The 18696-nt window shown below is 44.2% G+C and overlaps 1 protein-coding gene across 4 annotated transcripts in view; it reads left to right on the plus strand.

Annotated features, from left to right (window-relative positions):
* The window catches only part of LOC110508385 (zinc finger protein 704), a 104168-nt gene extending 85752 nt beyond the window's left edge, over positions 1–18416 (plus strand). For 2 of the 4 annotated variants that reach the window (XM_036967064.2, XM_036967067.2), the window contains 5 exons: positions 7786–7886; positions 14690–14975; positions 15742–15849; positions 16312–16439; positions 16600–18416. In XM_036967064.2, coding sequence (XP_036822959.1) covers positions 7786–7886; positions 14690–14975; positions 15742–15849; positions 16312–16439; positions 16600–16711 — 735 coding nt within the window. In that variant the 3' untranslated portion in view covers positions 16712–18416. The remainder of the gene's footprint in view (positions 1–7785; positions 7887–14689; positions 14976–15741; positions 15850–16311; positions 16440–16599) is intronic. The other 2 variants (XM_036967066.2, XM_090225672.1) reach the window with 1 other exon arrangement.
* The last annotated feature ends 280 nt before the right edge of the window (positions 18417–18696 follow it).

Consider the following 18696-nt stretch of genomic DNA (forward strand, 5'->3'; position numbering starts at 1 on the left):
CCGTGACCCAATTGGCAAATAACCCAATTTTAGTTCTGTCAACTATTTACCCAGCGCTGGGTTGTTTTTAAACCAGCATTTATTAGAGTGTGCATGTGAGGAAATAGTTGCTCTCTGTGTAATGTGCCTAATCCAGGGGTTTGAATCTCACATGAGTTGTCCCACCCCGTGTGAAATGTTGATTTACATGTATTGTGATAGTGCCTGACTAAAATAGGTGTGGTTTCTCATTTTGGGTACTGGTTATATTTAGGTATACTTTTGAGCTAATATTCATAAGAGGTGTAGAAACTCAAGCAGTTGAGAATTTGAGGTGCCGGTACTCTGGTGAGCTCCTGCCCAAACTTATGCACTGTTATTGTGTTGAAAAGGGACGCCAACAACTTGAACATTAACACTATTAATTCATTTAATAAGGAACTACCTCTTTCTTCAGCCTTGCATACAAACACAGTGCTATTTCCTAAAAAGAATATTGCATATGATATGGATGTGTACATGTACAAGGAAGGCTACAATGTTTTATAGGCTATTCATTATTATAATGATCCACTTCGCCACGTGCGTTTTGAATCGAAACATGAAGGACCTGCAGTGAACATTTTATTTATTTTTCCTCATCAAAGAAGCTTGTGCGAGGGGGGCTCGAACCCATGGTTAAAGTGTACTATCAAGTGGAAGTTAACCACTTTAGCAGAGTGTGCCATTGAGAAGCAATGATGACAGCGATAGTCCACATGACTCCTATTTTTTTTACGATGATAAGCGTACTTTTTGTTTTACATGAAAGCACATGGAAGTGTGTGATACTGAAAAACTAAATGTTGTCTGAGGTTAGTAGTAACTAGTAGCCTAGTGTGTGATACTGAAAAACGAAATGTTGTCTGAGGTTAGTAGTAACTAGTAGCCTAGTCAAGGTTGCGTCAGTGCAATATTGGCACATACCATTTTGTTACAGACCAACAGAACAAGTAAAACTTAAATTTGTCGATTTAAAATATCCCTGTAGTGGCCAGGGATGATTTATTTTAAAGCTAGTGAGGGAGATATGAGTCTCCAGCTTTAGTGATTTTTGCAGTTCGTTCTAGATTTTTGGCAGCAGAGAACTGGAAGGAAATATGGACGAAGGAAGAATTGGCTTTTGGGTGACCAGTGAAATATACCTTCTGGAGCACGTGCTATGGGTGGGTGCTACTATGGTGACCAGTGAGCTGAGATAAGGCGGGACTTTACCTAGCAAAGACTTAGATGACTTGGAGCCAGTGGGTTTGGCGACGAATATGAAGCGAGGGCCTGCCAACGAGAGCATACAGGTCGCAGTGGTTGGTAGTATATTGGGCTTTGGTGACAAAACGGATGGCACTGTGATAGAGTGCATCCAATTTTCTGAGTAGAGTGTTGGAGGCTATTTTGTAAATGACATCACCGAAGTCAAGGATCTGTAGGATAGTCAGTTTTACGAGGGTATGTTTGGCAACATGAGTGAAGGATGCTTTGATGTGAAATAGGACACCAATTCTAGATTTAATTTTGGATTGGAGATGCTTAATGTGAGTCTGGAAGGAGAGTTTACAGTCCCACCTCAACAACAGCCAGTGAAATTGCAGGGCGCCAAATTAAAAACAGCAGAAATCTCATAATTAAAATTCCTCAAACATACAAGGATTATGCACCATTTTAAAGATAAACTTCTTGTTAATCCAGCCACAGTGTCTGATTTGAAAAAGGCTTTACGGCGAAAGCACACCTTTCGATTATGTTAGGTCAGCGCCTAGCCACAGAAAAACATACCGCCATTTTCCAAAGAAGGAGAGGTGTCACAAAAGACAGAAATAGCGTTAAAATGAATCACTAACCTTTGATGATCTTCACCGGATGGCACTCCCAGGACTCCATGTTAGACAATAAATGTGTGTTTTGTTCGATGAAGTTCATCTTTATGTCCAAAAACCTAATTTGAAATTGGTGCGTTATGTTAAATGCATTGTCTCAAGTGCAGAGAGCCACATCAAATTACAGAAATACTCATCATAAACATTGATGAAAGATACAAGTGTTAAACACACAATTAAAGATAAACTTCTCCTTAATGCAACCGTCAGATTTCAAAAAAGTTTTACCGTAAAAGCACACGATGCAATTATGTTAGGTCAGCGCCTATACACAGAAAAACATACAGCCATTTTCCACAATAAATGTTTGTTTTGTTCGATAAAGTCCATAATTTACATCCAAATACCTCCTTTTTGTTTGAGCATTTAGTCCAGTAATCCAAATGCACAACACGTGAGCACTAAGTCCAGACGAAAAGTCATCCTCTACTGACGGACTGAGGTCAATATCCTTCCAGGATACTCGGGCAAGGTCGATTAGAAAGGCCTCCTCGCTTCCTGGTGGAGAGTCAGACGCGATCACCAGGCTGGAACACGGGAGCCTCACTGCGGTGGTGATTTGTCTGCTCTTGCTGACGGCAGACGCCTTGCTAGAGTCTCACATGGGCATCGTTCCATACCTCTTTTGCGCACCTGAAACACTCGTCCACCGCAGGAGCGTCGGTCTGGCTCGGAGTCCACGGAGCCAGGTTCGGCTGATAACCCAGAACTCACTGGAAGGGAGTCAACCCGGTGGAGGAGTGTCACAATAAATTCTGACGGTATTCAGCCCAAGGAAGGAATCAGGCCCACTGCCCCTGCCGGTCCTGGCAGTGACTCCTCAGGAACCTCCCCAGCTCCTGGTTCATCCTCTCCACCTGCCCATTAGATTGAGGCCGGTACCCAGAAGTGAGGCTGACCGTGACCCCCAGCTTCTCCATGAAAGCCTTCCATACACGTGATGTGAATTGGGGGCCACAATTGGAGACGATGTCCTCCGGAAGGCCATAATGCCAGAAGACCTGCTGGAACAGTGCCTCAGCAACCTGGAGAGCGGTAGGGAGACCAGAAAGAGGGATAAAACAGCATGATTTTGAGAATCTGTCCACAACCCCCAAAATGGTGGTGAAACCATCAGAGGAGGGGAGATTAGTGACGAAATCAATGGACAGATGAGACCAGGGACGCTGAGGCAAGGGAAAGAGAATGAGTCTTCCTGCTGGACATGAACATGAGTGGGCATAGTGTGCAACGTCCTGCGCCAAAGTGGGCCACCAGTATTTCTCAGAAAGGGATTGAGTGGTGTGGGTGATACCTGGGTGTCCAGCGATGAGGGATGTGTGTGCCCAGGTCAGCAACTGATCTTTGACCCCTGTGGGTGTGTAGATGCAGGTGGCTGGAGTGGGTTCCTCCTCCAGAGCTTGGCGGATGTCCACATCTATGTCCCAAAACACGGGGCCAATGATACAGGAGGACTGATTGATGGGCTGACGGACACTCACAGGGCCCTCCACCGACGTAGAACCACAGGGTGGGGGAAAAGAAGGTCCTTCGACATCCTGGTCCCCAGGCGGTAATCTTCCTCTGACTAGGAGATGGTTATGGAGTTGGAGCCACGGCAGGCTGATGACTTTGTGCACAGGTACGGAGGTGATGAGGAAGGAAAGGTTTTCCTGGGTCTCACGGTGAGGGTGAGTGGAGCTGTGACGTGCATACAGCGGTTGAGTATTGAGATTATGCTCCGGGATTTAGAGGTAATTTGTGGTTTAGAACCGGTACCCTACGTCACTGCTTCACTGCTCCAGACCACCACAAGGTGGTTATGCTTTCTGGAAAATACTCTTTCAAAATGAATGGCAAGTGGAAGGGGGGAAAAGACAGCATTCAGAGGTCAAGACTGCGCTGCTCTGAGACAAGCATGGGGACTGGTCTTGATAAATCAATGAGATGTTTATTTTCACTGAATCTCCGTTTGGGTGTTGGTTAGACTACAATTAGGGTGTGGAAACAGCGTCATATTTTCCTCGCGGAAACCCTGAGGGTTTAGTTTTTCTTGGAATAGAAACACCATACTATTCATCTAATTAATTAAGCTAAATTTAAAATCAATCCCATCTACTATGTTCTTACAAAAAAAGGTTTTAAATTCTCTAGTACAGCCAATATCTCCAGTACAGCCAATACAAAAAGTCAAATGCTTCTCAAAGATGCCCTCTGGTGGTCAACGTAGCACTAACTAGCATTAATGGCAACAATGGCTGCCAATGAATACACTCGCATTAACATTTGCTAACCATGTGTATGTGACAAATAAAATTTGATTTGATTTAAATGAAATTCCATAGTATTCTGCGGCAGCCCGCAAGGTATGCTGCAGTATGATGCAATTTTACATGAGGAACCGCTGTGATAGTGCCAGATCCTAATGGTCGCAGGTATGAGGGGATGTGCAGGGAGGAGGCAAGGCCTGGTCAATAAAATCCCTCGCTGCACCAGAATCCACTAGAGCTGTAGAAACAATAGATGAGGGACAGCCAGCTAGTGAAATTGATACTTAAAAAGGTTTGGTGGTTTGGTGATGATGGATTGGGCTGTACCGGACACCGTTGAAGCTGGTGCCCCTCCTGGCTGAAATAGGGACAAGCCCGAACTGCCTCAGATGGTGTCGCTCAGCTGTGGGGAGTGTGTCCAAGGTAAGATTGTCTTGGCACGCCAACTTCGTCTGGACCTCTTCGGGCAATCCTCTTCTGAATCGAATGCAGAGTGCCGGTTCATTCCACCCGCTGGATGCTGTCTGAAAGGTGAGCGCACACTCCACCATGGTCATCCTGCCGTAGTTGTCAGCTCTCACCCCCCTCTCTGCCTTCCAATGGATGATCCAAGTCCCCCCTGAACAGAGCCATGAACCCCTCATAGGAACCCAGCTCCTCTTTCCAAGACAGCCATTGTCCACTCCAACGTCCGTCCGGTCAGCAAGGAAATAACCGTGGCAACCTTGGACTCCGTGGTGAGGGCTACCATCTGATGAGTGAAATAGAGGTAGCACTGGAGTAGAAAGCCACGGAATCTGTTGGGAGACCCGTCATATTTGTCCGGGAGGGACAAACAGTCATTGCTGACCTGGGCAGACTGTTGGATGGGCTAGGGTACTGACTTGTGGTAGAGAATCCTTGTGGACGTGACACCCCTCTGGAAATGTCAAGACCTCTTTCATAGCCGCCCCCAGTGGTGCCAGCTGATTACTGATAACAAAAGAGTACGATATAAGGGTAAGTAATCAGAGAGTAATGAAGTCCAGGTGTGCATAAAAGATGGGTTGCCAGAACTGGTGGTTAGTAGACCGTTGGAGAGGGGGAGCAGGAATAGATGTGACAGGAGGCTACAGGACTGGTGGTTAGTAGACCATTGAGAGGGGGAGCAGGAGTAGATGTGACAGGACTGAAAGTCATCGAATCAACAGTCATGTGTCTGTCACTAGCATACACAGTCATAGGTGGTACAGGTACCTCTAAAATTCAATCAAAAAGCATAAAGGGACATATATATGCAAATAAGGCTTTACATCCTACTGTGTTAAAACAACACCCCAAAAAGAGTTACTGTAAGGCCACAGGTTTTAAGTCCCTAACAATGAGAAAGTGTAACAGCGTCAGCTCTAGAGGTCGACCGATTAATCGGAATGGCCGATTAATTAGGGACGATTTTCAAGTTTTCCTAATAAGCGGAAATCTGTGTTTTTGGACACCGATTTGGCCGTTTTTAAAAGTTTTTTTTAAACCTTTATTTATTCTTTATTTAACTAGGTAAGTCAGTTAAGAACACACCGCCTAGGAACGGTGGGTTAACTGCCTCGTTCAGGGACAGAACGACAGATTTTCAGCTCAGGGGATCCAATCTTGCAACCTTACAGTTAACTAGTCCAACGCAATAACAACCTGCCTCTCTCTCGTTGCACTCCACAAGGAGACTGCCTGTTACGCGAATGCAGTAAGCCAAGATAAGTTGCTAGCTAGCATTAAACTTATCTTATAAAAAACAATCAATCAATCATAATCACTAGTTAACTACACATGGTTGATGATATTACTAGTTTATCTAGCGTGTCCTGCGTTGCATATAATCGATGCGGTGCGTATCGTTTCTCCAATGTGTACCTAACCATAAACACCCATGCCTTTCTTAAAATCAATACACAGAAGTATATATTTTTAAACCTGCATATTTAGCTAAAAGAAATCCAGGTTAGCAGGCAATATTAACCAGGTGAAATTGTGTCACTTCTCTTGTGTTCATTGCACGCAGAGTCAGGGTATATGCAACAGTTTGGGCTGCCTAATTTGCCAGAATTTTACGGAATTATGACATAACATTGAAGGTTGTGCAATGTAACAGGAATATTTAGACTAATGGATGCCACCCGTTAGATAATATACGGAACGGTATTTCACTGAAAGAATAAACGTCTTGTTTTTGAGATGATAGTTTCCGGATTCGACCATATTAATGAACTAAGGCTCGTATTTCTGTGTGCTATTATGTTATAATTAAGTCTATGATTTGATAGAGCAGTCTGACTGATCGATGATAGGCAGCAGCAGGCTCGCAAGCATTCATTCAAACAGCACTTTCGTGCGTTTTGCCAGCAGCTCTTCGTTGAGCGTCAAGCATTGCGCTGTTTCTGACTTCAAGCCTATCAACTCCCGTGATTAGGCTGGTGTAACCGATGTGAAATGGCTAGCTAGTTAGCGGGGTGCGTGCTAATAGCGTTTCAAACGTCACTCGCACTGAGACTTGGAGTGGTTGTTCCACTTGCTCTGCATGGGTAACGCTGCTTCGAGGGTGGCTGTTGTCGTTGTGTTCCTGGTTCGAGCCCAGGGAGGAGCGAGGAGAGGGACGGAAGTTATACTGTTACACTGGCAATACTAAAGTGCCTATAAGAACATCCAATAGTCAAAGGTTAATGAAATACAAATTGTATAGAGGGAAATAGTCCTATAATTCCTATAATGACTACAACCTAAAACAACTTACCTGGGAATATTGAAGACTCATGTTAAAAGGAACCACCAGCTTTCATATGTTCTCATGTTCTGAGCAAGGAACTGAAACGTTAGCTTTCTTACATAGCACATATTGCACTTTTACTTTCTTCTCCAACACTTTGTTTTTAAATTATTTAAACCAAATTGAACATGTTTCATTATTTATTTGAGGCTACATTGATTTTATTGTTGTATTATATTAAGTTAAAATAAGTGTTCATTCAGTATTGTTGTAATTGTCATTATTACAAATAAATAAATAAAATTGTCAGATTAATCGGTATCTGCTTTTTTTTGGGTTCCTCCAATAATCGGTATCGGCGTTGAAAAATCATAATCGGTCGACCTCTAGTACAGAACGAATAAAGTGTTCATTTAAGTTGGACTTTGCAGCACCCATGGTGTTAGGGACCAACACTCTGGGGTTGTAGTTTATCGACACTTAGATTGTTTTTTGTTTAACACTATTTTAGTGGCTTCCATACAGTACACGCTAAAGAAGTGTTAAACACTATGGGTGTTAGGAATATTACTTTCTTGCCCTTCGCCATCACTCCATAAATGAATTTAGAGGTGTAAAGTTTCACGTGTGTGTGTGTGTGTGTGCGTGCGTTGCTAACCTGTCTTCACAAGCTTCTATGTTCACAGGCCTGCTTGTCTCAAAGGTCGTGTTTATTTATTTTGACCTCACTTAGAATAATAGTAGAATACGTGTAGCCTCCCAAAGTGGAGCTCTGCTGAGAGATCTGAACCTTTTTGTAGTGCGCTCACCCCATAACCACAGGGTTGTTGGTTCAAGCCCCACTCTTGTTCTTCCCACTCTTGCCGCTACAATAGCACTGACTCCACTGTGTTGTTCTGTTGTGTTTCAGAACTCCGTTAAGGTGATGCTCAAGTGCTTGTGGAAGAACTGTGAAAAGGTCCTCAGCACCTCTTCAGGGATCCAGCGACACATCCGCACCGTCCACCTGGGGTAAGGCACCAATCAACCAATCCTAGTGAAAGATATAGGTACACTGCTATAGGTGTCCAATAGTTGAATTGGTAATTGTTGTAAGCTATCACTGCATACAGGTCTCCTGGGGACCAATAAGAGAGCAGATATAATACAATACCTTACTCTATTTACTGAAGTATTGTCAAAATATCTACTAAGGAGCTAGTATTTTAGAGTATGTGCTACATTGGTAGCGCTGCCTATCCATGGGCTCAGTGTTTATTATGACTTCTTTATGTCATTAGGTTTGTTAGTCTTGTATCCTCTTACAAAGTACCATAAAGGGATGCAGGGTGGATGCATATCAACACATAGGAAGGTTTTTTTATAGCCTCCTGTTGCTATCCTGCACTCTGTCAGTCAGTGAGGGCTATGACCAATGACGCCCGTAAACTCAGTGGCTTTGGCTCAGAGGCCCAGGGTATCACTGCCATCTGCTGGTCAGAGAGAATACAGCATCAGAACAGCTCCTCATTATGATGTGCTATAATGCCTTATTAACATGTTCATAACAATTTACTGATGTGGCTGTAGAGTATTATGAAGCGGGATAATCACTGCATCTTTAGGGTGCTATGAATGTTATTATAAGCCTTCATTAGGGGAAGGGAGGGTGCCACCAACATGGAGATCAAATCAAATCAAATGTATTTGTCACATACACATGGTTAGCAGATGTTAATGCGAGTGTAGCGAAATGCTTGTGCTTCTAGTTCCGACAATGCAGTAATGACCAACGAGTAGTCTAACCTAACAATTCCAAAACTACTACCTTATACACACAGGTGTAAAGGGATAAAGAATATGTACATAAAGATATATGAATGAGTGATGGTACAGAGCGGCATAGGCAAGATGCAGTAGATGGTATCGAGTACAGTATATACATATAAGATGAGTAATGTAAACAAAAGTGGCATAGTTTAAAGTGGCTAGTGATACATGTATTACATAAAGATGCAGTAGATGATATAAGGTACAGTATATACATATGAGATGAGTAATGTAGGATATGTAAACATTATATTAAGTAGCATTGTGAGGTGTGAGGTGCTGGACATAGGAGGCAGACTCAATGCTACAGGACTGTTTTGAGAATACTGATTGGAATATGTTCAAAGATTCATCCACCCAGGACTCATCCATCAACATTGAGGAACCTATCGTCAGTCACAGGCTTAATTAGGAAATGTGTTGATGTTGTACCCACAATAACAATCCGGACATACCCCAACCAAAAACCCTAAATGAACGGAGATATCCACACCATGTTGAGAGCCCGTACTGCAGAATTCATTGTCAGAACCCTGATGACTCAGTGGAGTGCAACGTGCACAAGGCAAAAAGACAATACAGACTCCAACTTGAATTGATGTTTGACAACTCAGACTCTCATCACAAGGACTACATTATTTTATGCACTACAAAGGCAAATGCAGCGGTGTGGTGCCCATGAGTTTAATACATACTGGCCGCGTCCTCCGAATGCCCATGAGTTTAATACATACTGGCCGCGTCCTCCGAATGCCCATGAGTTTAATACATACTGGCCGCGTCCTCCGAATGCCCATGAGTTTAATACATACTGGCCGCGTCCTCCGAATGCCCATGAGTTTAATACATACTGGCCGCGTCCTCCGAATGCCCATGAGTTTAATACATACTGGCCGCGTCCTCCGAATGCCCATAAATTTAATACATACTGGCCGCGTCCTCCGAATGCCCATGAGTTTAATACATACTGGCCGCGTCCTCCGAATGCCCATAAATTTAATACATACTGGCCGCGTCCTCCGAATGCCCATGAGTTTAATACATACTGGCCGTGTCCTCCGAATGCCCATGAGTTTAATACATACTGGCCGCGTCCTCCGAATGCCCATGAGTTTAATACATACTGGCCGTGTCCTCCGAATGTCCATGAGTTTAATACATACTGGCCGCTTCCTCCGAATGCCCATGAGTTTAATACATACTGGCCGTGTCCTCCGAATGCCCATGAGTTTAATACATACTGGCCGCGTCCTCCGAATGCCCATGAGTTTAATACATACTGGCCGTGTCCTCCGAATGTCCATGAGTTTAATACATACTGGCCGCTTCCTCCGAATGCCCATGAGTTTAATACATACTGGCCGCGTCCTCCGAATGCCCATGAGTTTAATACATTCTATGCTTCAAGGCAGACAATACCGAGCCATCCAGGAAGACTCTTGCTGCTCCAGACGACCAGGTGCTTTTGTTCTCCTAGGATGACATGGGGGGAAAACTCTAAATAATACCTTCTCACAAAGCTGCCGTCCAAGATGGCCGCGTTGGCCAGCTGACCGGCGTCTTCTCGGACATCTTCAACCTGTCTGTGTCCCAGGCTGTAGTCCCCTCCTGCTTCAAGGAGATCACCATCCTACCAGTGCCCAAGAAAAACAATGTGACATTCCCAAATGACAATTGCATCGTCGCACTCACCCCGTTCATCATGGAGTGCTTCGAGAGGCTGGTCATGACCCACACTGGACCCACCAATGCAGATGTAGAAGCAAGGTGGCTAGGAAAAACTCCCTAGAAAGGCAGGAACCTAGGAAGAAACCTAGAGAGGAACCAGGCTCTAAGGGGTGGCCAGTCCTCTTCTGGCTGTGCCGGGTGGAGATTATAACAGAACATGGCCAAGATGTTCAAACGTTCATAGATGACCAGCTCGGTCAGATAATAATACTCACAGTGGTTGTAGAGGGTGAAACAGGTCAGCACCTCAGGAGTAAATGTCAGTTGGCTTTTCATAGCTGAGCATTCGGAGTTCGAGACAGCAGGTGCAGTAGAGGGAGAGAGTCGAAAACAGCAGGTTCAGGCCAAGGTAGCACATCCGGTGAACAGGTCAGGGTTCCATAGCCGCAGGCAGAACAGTTGAAACTGGAGCAGCAGCACTACCCAGTGGACAGAGTCATCAGGACAGGTAGAGGCATGGTTCCAGGGCTCAGGTCCTCCAGGAGGAGATGGAGAGAGAATTAAAGGGAGAATACTTAAATTTACACAGGACACCGGATAAGACAGGAGAAATACTCCACATATAACAGACTGACCCTAGCCCCCCGACACACAAACTACTTCAGCATAAATACTGGAGGCTGAGACAGGAGGGGTCGGGAGACACTGTGGCCCCGCCCCATCTGACGATACCCCAGGACAGGGCCAACCAGGCAGGATATAACCCCACCCGCTTTGCCAAAGCACAGCCCCCACACCACTAGAGGGATATCTTCAAACCACCAACTTACTACCCTGACTTAACGTACAATTGATTTGTCAGAGGACAAACCATCCACAGAGACAAACTGATATCTTTCCGACAGATAAGATCTAAACCAGGCCAGAACTTGTCCGTGTAGACAAATTTGGGTTTCCAATCTCTCCAAAAGAATGTGGGGATCAATGGTATCAAAAGCAGCACTAAGGTCTAGGAGAACGAGGACAGATGTAGAGCCTTGGTCTGACACCATTAAAAAGTAATTTTCTCAGTGTCACAAGCTGTTCACTCCCTTACGGTCGGGCAGATGGTATCGGAGCGTCAGGTCTGATAGAAACTGTCTCTGAGCCTGTTGGTATCTACAAGCCATCAGACTGCTGAACACTTGAAATGGACTGACCACCTACTCTGATTCTCCACACCTAAGCACACAAGCACTCACTCACGCACATATACAGTACCAGTCAAAAGTTTCAACACACCAACTCATTCAAGAGTTTTTTTTATTTATTTTTACTATTTTCTACATTGTACAGTCGTGGCCAAAAGTTTAGAGAATGACACAAATATTAATTTTCACAAAATCTGCTGCTTAACACAGGTGTGAGTGTTGACGAGGACAAGGCTGGAGATCACTCTGTCATGCTGATTGAGTTTGAATAACAGACTGGAAGCTTCAAAAAGAGGGTGGTGCTTGGAATCATTGTTCTTCCTCTGTCAGCCATGGTTAGCTGCAAGGAAACGTGTGCCGTCATCATTGCTTTGCAAAAAAAGGGCTCCACAGGCAAGGATATTGCTGCCAGTAAGATTGTACCTAAATCAACCATTTATCGGATCATCAAGAACTTCAAGGAGAGCAGTTCAATTGTTGTGAATAAGGCTTCAGGGCGCCCAAGAAAGTCCAGCAAGCGCCAGGACCGTCTCCTAAAGTTGATTCAGCTACGGGATCGGGGCACCACCAGTACAGAGCTTGCTCAGGAATGTCACAGGCAGGTGTGAGTGCATCTGCACGCACATTGAGGCAAAGACTTTTGGAGGATGGCCTGGTGTCACGAAGGGCAGAAAAGAAGCCACTTCTCTCCAGGAAAAACATCAGGGACAGACTGATATTCTGCAAAAGGTACAGGGATTGGACTGCTGAGGACTGGGGTAAAGTCATTTTCACTGAATCCCCTTTCCAATTGTTTGGGGCACCTGGAAAAAAGCTTGTCCGGAGAAGACGAGGTGAGCGCTACCACCAGTCCTGTGTCATGCCAACAGTAAAGCATCCTGAGACCATTCACGTGTGGGGTTGCTTCTCAGCCAAGGGAGTGGGCTCATTCACAATTTTGCCTAAGAACACAGCCATGAATAAAGAATGGTACCAACACATCCTCCGAGAGCAACAAGAACAGTTTGGTGACGAACAATGCCTTTTTCCAGCATGATGGAGCACCTTTCCATAAGGCAAAAGTGATAACTAAGTGGCTCGGGGAACAAAACATTGATATGTTGGGTCCATGGCCAGGAAACTCCCCAGACCTTAATCCCATTGAGAACTTGTGGTCAATCCTCAAGAGGCGTGTGGACGAATAAAAACCCACAAATTCTGACAAACTCCAAGCATTGATTATGCAGTCAGGATGTGGCTCAGAAGTTCATTGACAGCATGCCAGGGCAGATTGCAGAGGTCTTGAAAAAGAAGGGTCAACACCGCAAATATTGACTCTTTGCATCAACTTCATGTAATTGTCAATAAAAGCAGTATTCCATAGTAACATCTGACAAAAATATCTAAAGACTCTGAAGCAGCAAACTTTGTGAATATTCATATTTGTGTCATTCTCAAAACTTTTGGCCACGACTGTAGAATAATAGTGAAGACATCAAATTTAAGACATATGGAATCATGTAGTAACCAAAATGTTAAACAAATCCAAATATAATTGAGATTCTTCAAAGTAGCCTTGATGACAGCTTTGCACACTCTTGGCATTCTGTCAACCAGCTTCATGAGGTAGTCACCTGGAATATATTTCAATTAACAGGTGTGCTTTGTTGAAGTTCATTTATGGAATTTCGTTCCTTCTTAATGCGTTTGAGCCAATCAGTTGTGTTGTGACAAGATAGGGGTGGTATACAGAAGATTTGATAAAGACCACGTCCTTATTATGGCAAGAACAGCTCAAATAAGCATAGAGAAACGACAGTCCCTCATTACTTTATGAAATGAAGGTCAGTCAACCCGGAAAATGTTAAGAACTTTGAAAATTTCTTCAAGTGCAGTTGCAAAAACCATCGAGAGCTATGATGAAACTGGCTCTCATGAGGACCGCCACAGAAAAGACCCAGAGTTACCTCTGCTGCAGAGGATATGTTTAAGTAACAAATACACCTCAACATCAACTGTTCAGAGGAGACTGCGTGAATCAGGCCTTTGTGGTCGAATTGCTGCAAAGAAGCCACTACTAAAGTACACCAACAAGAAGTAGAGACTTGCTTTGGCCAAGACACACGAGCAATAGACATTAGACAGGTGGAAATCTGTCTTCTGGTCTGATGAGATTTTTGATTCCAACCGCCATGTCTTTGTGAGATGCAGAGTAGGAGAAAGGATGATCTCCGCATATGTGGTTCCCATCGTGAAGCATGGAGGAGGAGGTGTGATGGTGTGGGGGAGCTTTGCTGGTGACACAGTTTGTGATTTATTTAGAAGTCAAGGCACACTTAACCAGCATGGCTACCACAGCATTCTGCAGCAATACGCCATCCCATCTGGTTTGGGCTTAGTGGGGCTGTCATTTGTTTTTCAACAGGACAATCAGCCAACACACCTCCAGGCTGTGTAAAGGCTTTTTGACCAGAAAGGAGAGTGATGGAGTACTGCATCAGATAACCTGGCCTCCACAATCACCTGACATCAACCCAATTGAGATGGTTTGGGATGAGTTGGACAGCAGAGTGAAGGAAAAGCAGCCAACAAGTGCTCAGCATATGAGGGAATCCTTCAAGACTGTTGGAAAATAATTCCAGATGAATCTGGTTGAGAGAATGCCAGGAATGTGCAAAGCTGTCATCAAAATATATTTTGATTTGTTTAACACTTTGTTTGGTTACGGCATGATTCCATATGTGTTATTTCATAGTTTTGATGCATTTATTCTACAATGTAGAAAATAGTCAAAATAAAGAATAACCCTTGATGTGTTGAAACTTTTGACTGGTACTGTACATTCATGCTACACACACGTTACAACTGTTGCTACCAGACTCGTATTATAATTTCTAAATAAACACCCCTCAAATCCTCCCTTCCCCAAAACACGTGGAATAAGGGACTATAAATTGTTCTCTATTATTCTCATGCTAAAATGTTTATTCTATTCTACTGAGCCAATTACTTTATTTTCATATTGTTATATTATTTCTTATTGATGTTGCCTTGTCCAGAAGGAATCTGCAAGTAAGCATTTGGTTGGACGGTGTATACCATGTGTATCCCGTACGTACGGCTGAATCTTAGAAGCTGCTTCATGTATGTCACCCTCCTATGGTGCAGGCGGAACTGTGACTCGGACTACAGTGACGGGGAGGAGGACTTCTACTACTCAGAGATCGAGGTCAACATGGACAGCCTATCAGAGGGCTTGTCCAGCCTCACGCCCACCTCCCCCACCACTACCGGCCCTCCCCCCATCTTCCCCCCTTTCTCCCACGCCGCCTTTGTTCCCCGCTCTGAGCCCGCCCACATCGTCATGAGGGGACCGCAGGGTCATGCCCCCAGTCTGCTCAGCCAATCAGCTCCCTCCACGCTCTGCCATATCCGTACTGACCACGCCTACCAGGTAAGAACAGTCAGGCACACACATGCACGCACATCCACCTTATTCTCCAATGGCTATGGTACTCTGTTGCTATAGAGACTCCAGGAGTTTCATGTACTGGAGCTGTCCTCTACTCCATGACAGATAATGTTTTGGTTCTCCTGGTCTGTGTGTGTTTAGTTACTTATGTCCATGAAACTGAGTTGAAGCTTAAAGCTGCACATGACACGTCACGTCAGATCAATAGATTTCTTTAGGTGAGGTCACCGCCTTCTCTATTTTACTCCATTTTCCGTAGTATCTATCTCCCTTTTCTTTCAGTATCAGTCTTTGTCGCTCAACCTCCCTCTACCTCCACTCGTTCACTTCTTCTCTAATCATCTCTCCCCCCTTTACCTCCCTCTCTCATCTCTCCCTCCCTCTCTCTCCTCTTCCTCTCTCTCTCCCTTCTCATCTCTCTCTCTCTGCTCTTCCTCTCTCTCTCCTTTCTCATCTCTCCCTCCCTCTCTCTCATCTCTCTCTCTGCTCTTCCTCTCTCTCTCCTTTCTCATCTCTCTCTCTCTCTCCCTTCTCATCTCTCCCTCCCTCTCCCTTCTCATCTCTCCCTCCCTCTCTCTCTCTCTCCTCTTCCTCTCTCTCCCTTCTCATCTCTCTCTCTCTCTCTCTCCCTTCTCATCTTTCCCTCCCTCTCTCTCTCTCTCTCTCTCTCTCTCTCTCCTCTTCCTCTCTCTCTCCCTTCTCATCTCTCTCTCTGTCTCTCACCGTGGTGCGGTACTGTGTTTTCCAGGCCACTGCTCCTGTGAGTATTCCTGTGTGTTCGGAGCAGGCTGATGGGAATAGGGATGGGATCAGTGTGTCCTGGCAGTCCCCTCCTGTCATTTTTAAAGGCTTAACGGTGAGCAGGCTGCTTTCTTTCCCTCTCTTTCTGCATCCTCATATCTCTATCTTCAATCACTAATCCATCTCTCAACTCCCTACTCCTACTCCCTAGCTCCTACCACCCCCAACTAACCTCTTTTTCAATTTCTCTTTTCCCCTTTCATTCAAGCTCATCTCTCTCCTCCTTTCTTCTACCCTACCTCTCTCTGCCTCTACCTCCCGTCCCTGGAGTGTTGTTTACTATGTAGACATATTGTCTTTAGGGCTGAACTAGAATCAGTTTAGCCCTAACTTAGCCAGTGTGAAGAATAACACGGTCTGAGAGGTGACACTGATCTAGAGCCGTAGTTAGACTTCTTTCTTGTCATGTCACATGGTCAGGAAAATCTCAGAGCATTAGGTGTAACCCTTAATTATGGACTGCCATGCTGTGATTGGTTGGTGTTGAATGCCCTTTGACCTGTGGTTGCCCCTGCAGGGGCCGTTGACTCACATCCGCACGGTGAGCTTCGGGGAGAAGAGACAGCCAGCCCCTCACACACATACCACCATCTGCAAGACACCTCCCTTTACTGCCCCCCTGCCCAAACCAGCACCAGGAATCAGGTACACAGTGTGTGTGTGTGTGTGTGTGTGTGTGTGTGTGTGTGTGTGTGTGTGTGTGTGTGTGTGTGTGTGTGTTGACCCTTGCTTAGTGAGTGTGTTTAGCAACTTAATGGTATTGTAGTGTAAAGTCTAACTGTGTGCAATCTTATTGGTTGCCAAGGAAACCCCGCGGAGATGCCAAAAAGTGCCGGAAAGTGTATGGCATGGAGAAGAGGGACATGTGGTGCACAGCCTGCCGCTGGAAAAAAGCCTGTCAGCGATTCACTGACTGAACCCCAGTACATCACTGGGACGGACTCTTCCTCTGCCAGCGCTTCAATGAGGTGTCATCTTCCACTGAGGAGATGTGGGGGTTTCTCCGTGATGAAGCCCCTCAGAGCACGCACTGCTTCCTCCTGACCAGCAGGGGGCTCTCTGCTCGCTTCTCCTAGTCCTCAGACAGCTGAATTCACAAAACACAACAACTAACTGATGAAAAAGGCAAAAAATAAAAATGAATTTGGCTTTGGAAGAATTGTTTTTCTTTCTAATGATGAGACTTTTTAGGTAGTCAAAAAAAGAAAAATATTATTCAAAACCTTTTTGATTTGTTTTGTATTTTCTAATTTTGTCTGCCTTCACTGTAGGGGAGTGGTTGAAGATTTCAGATAAGCTTTTTGCTATTGTATTGTTTTTTACCGGTCCGAGTATCATGTAAGCTACTGTGTTTGAGTTTATAAGATCCTGATACCGCTCCCTTGTCAGCCTCTTTCAATGCATCTCTGTTAATGTTTTAGAACTAAAATCACATTCACTTCGGGGCTTTTATTCAAATGGATCGTTTTCAAATTTCACCTGTCCCTCTTTTGAAAAGGGCAGTAAGTCTACCAAAGGAAAAACAAATCAGAATATCGCTGAGAATTTAGATGCTGCTTATTAAGATGCTTGTTCTGCTCTTCATATCCAAGTGTTATGGAATAACACATCACATGCTCTTATAGGAATTCAACTCAGAAACTCTAATCACGTTGTTTGGGAAGTAAATCATCCGTAGCTACTCCATGAGATTCTTGCTTTTTTGCATAGATATGAAACACACTCTTCCATCTGGTTGCACCAAATGTTACGTTTTGAATGTACAGTTTATAAAGATATCTATTTCCCTTTCTTCCTTTCTATACCTCTGATATGCATCTTTCAGAAACAACACATCTTTCAACAGATCACTGTAAACTTTGTAACTAAAGTGTTTCCTCTCATTTCTTACATGTGTTTTCAGCGATCAGTTGCCAAGGCAACTAGTAGTTGCAAAGTGTAATCGCCAGGGTTTGGAAAGTCTCGTCTTGCTTTGATTAATCAGCTCTATTGTTGATAACCGCTATCGTCGACAACATTAAGCTCTGCTGTAACGCTGCTGGCTACTCAGTGTTCATTTTCTGGGTATCATCATGGACATAGAATACTCATTCTCTGTGGGTACTGTACCATAGTCAGTCCTACTCAACCCTCACTCCCAGTTACAGCTCTTAACTGGTATCTGATGGCGTTGAAATCAAGATGTTTGTCTCCAAGGGATTGTTTGCTTCCCATGAATTGTACCTGGATTCCTGATCAGACATGAGAGCAGATATAGATGTATATTTTTAAACAGATGTATTTTTCTACTCTAGCTACTGTTTCGATTGTTGCCAGCTCTTTGAATGTAGTCTCTGCAGGCTCTCTCTTTCTGCTCCCAACACTGACTACTAGCCATTACACAAGTTACAACAGCACACACACACACACACACACACACACACACAGGACTCTAAATGAACTGGTGCTCCCAATTTTTAAAAGTTAGGAGCACCACATAAAATGTATGAGCACCAGATTATATTGTTTAATTGATTGAGATGCAGCCTATATTAATTCTATCTCCTTTTGAAGCACATGCTGTGCCCCAGAAATGAACACCGTTTAGATAGTTTATAATAAAAGCTCAAATGTTGATACAAATATCTGAAATTACGTGGAATATTTGGTTTCTACATTGTGTAAAATCACTATTTTCCTATTGAGATGCATTACATTGAACATTGTACACTGTCTCTAAGCACGTCAGGTTTGTGATGAGGACATCGATCTCCTGAAGAAGCTATCCTTTTCCTTTCTGTGCCCCTAAATGTTTGGATATACTGGTCAAGTTACCAGTTTGTTAGCTAGGTAGCCAATGAGGTAACATGACTGAACAAACTGTAAACAAATGGCCCACGAAGTGGTTTATTAACGTAAATTG

The sequence above is a fragment of the Oncorhynchus mykiss genome, chromosome 28 (assembly GCF_057628025.1).
Source record: "Oncorhynchus mykiss isolate SJ-2025 chromosome 28, ASM5762802v1, whole genome shotgun sequence".
Classification (NCBI taxonomy): domain Eukaryota; kingdom Metazoa; phylum Chordata; class Actinopteri; order Salmoniformes; family Salmonidae; genus Oncorhynchus; species Oncorhynchus mykiss.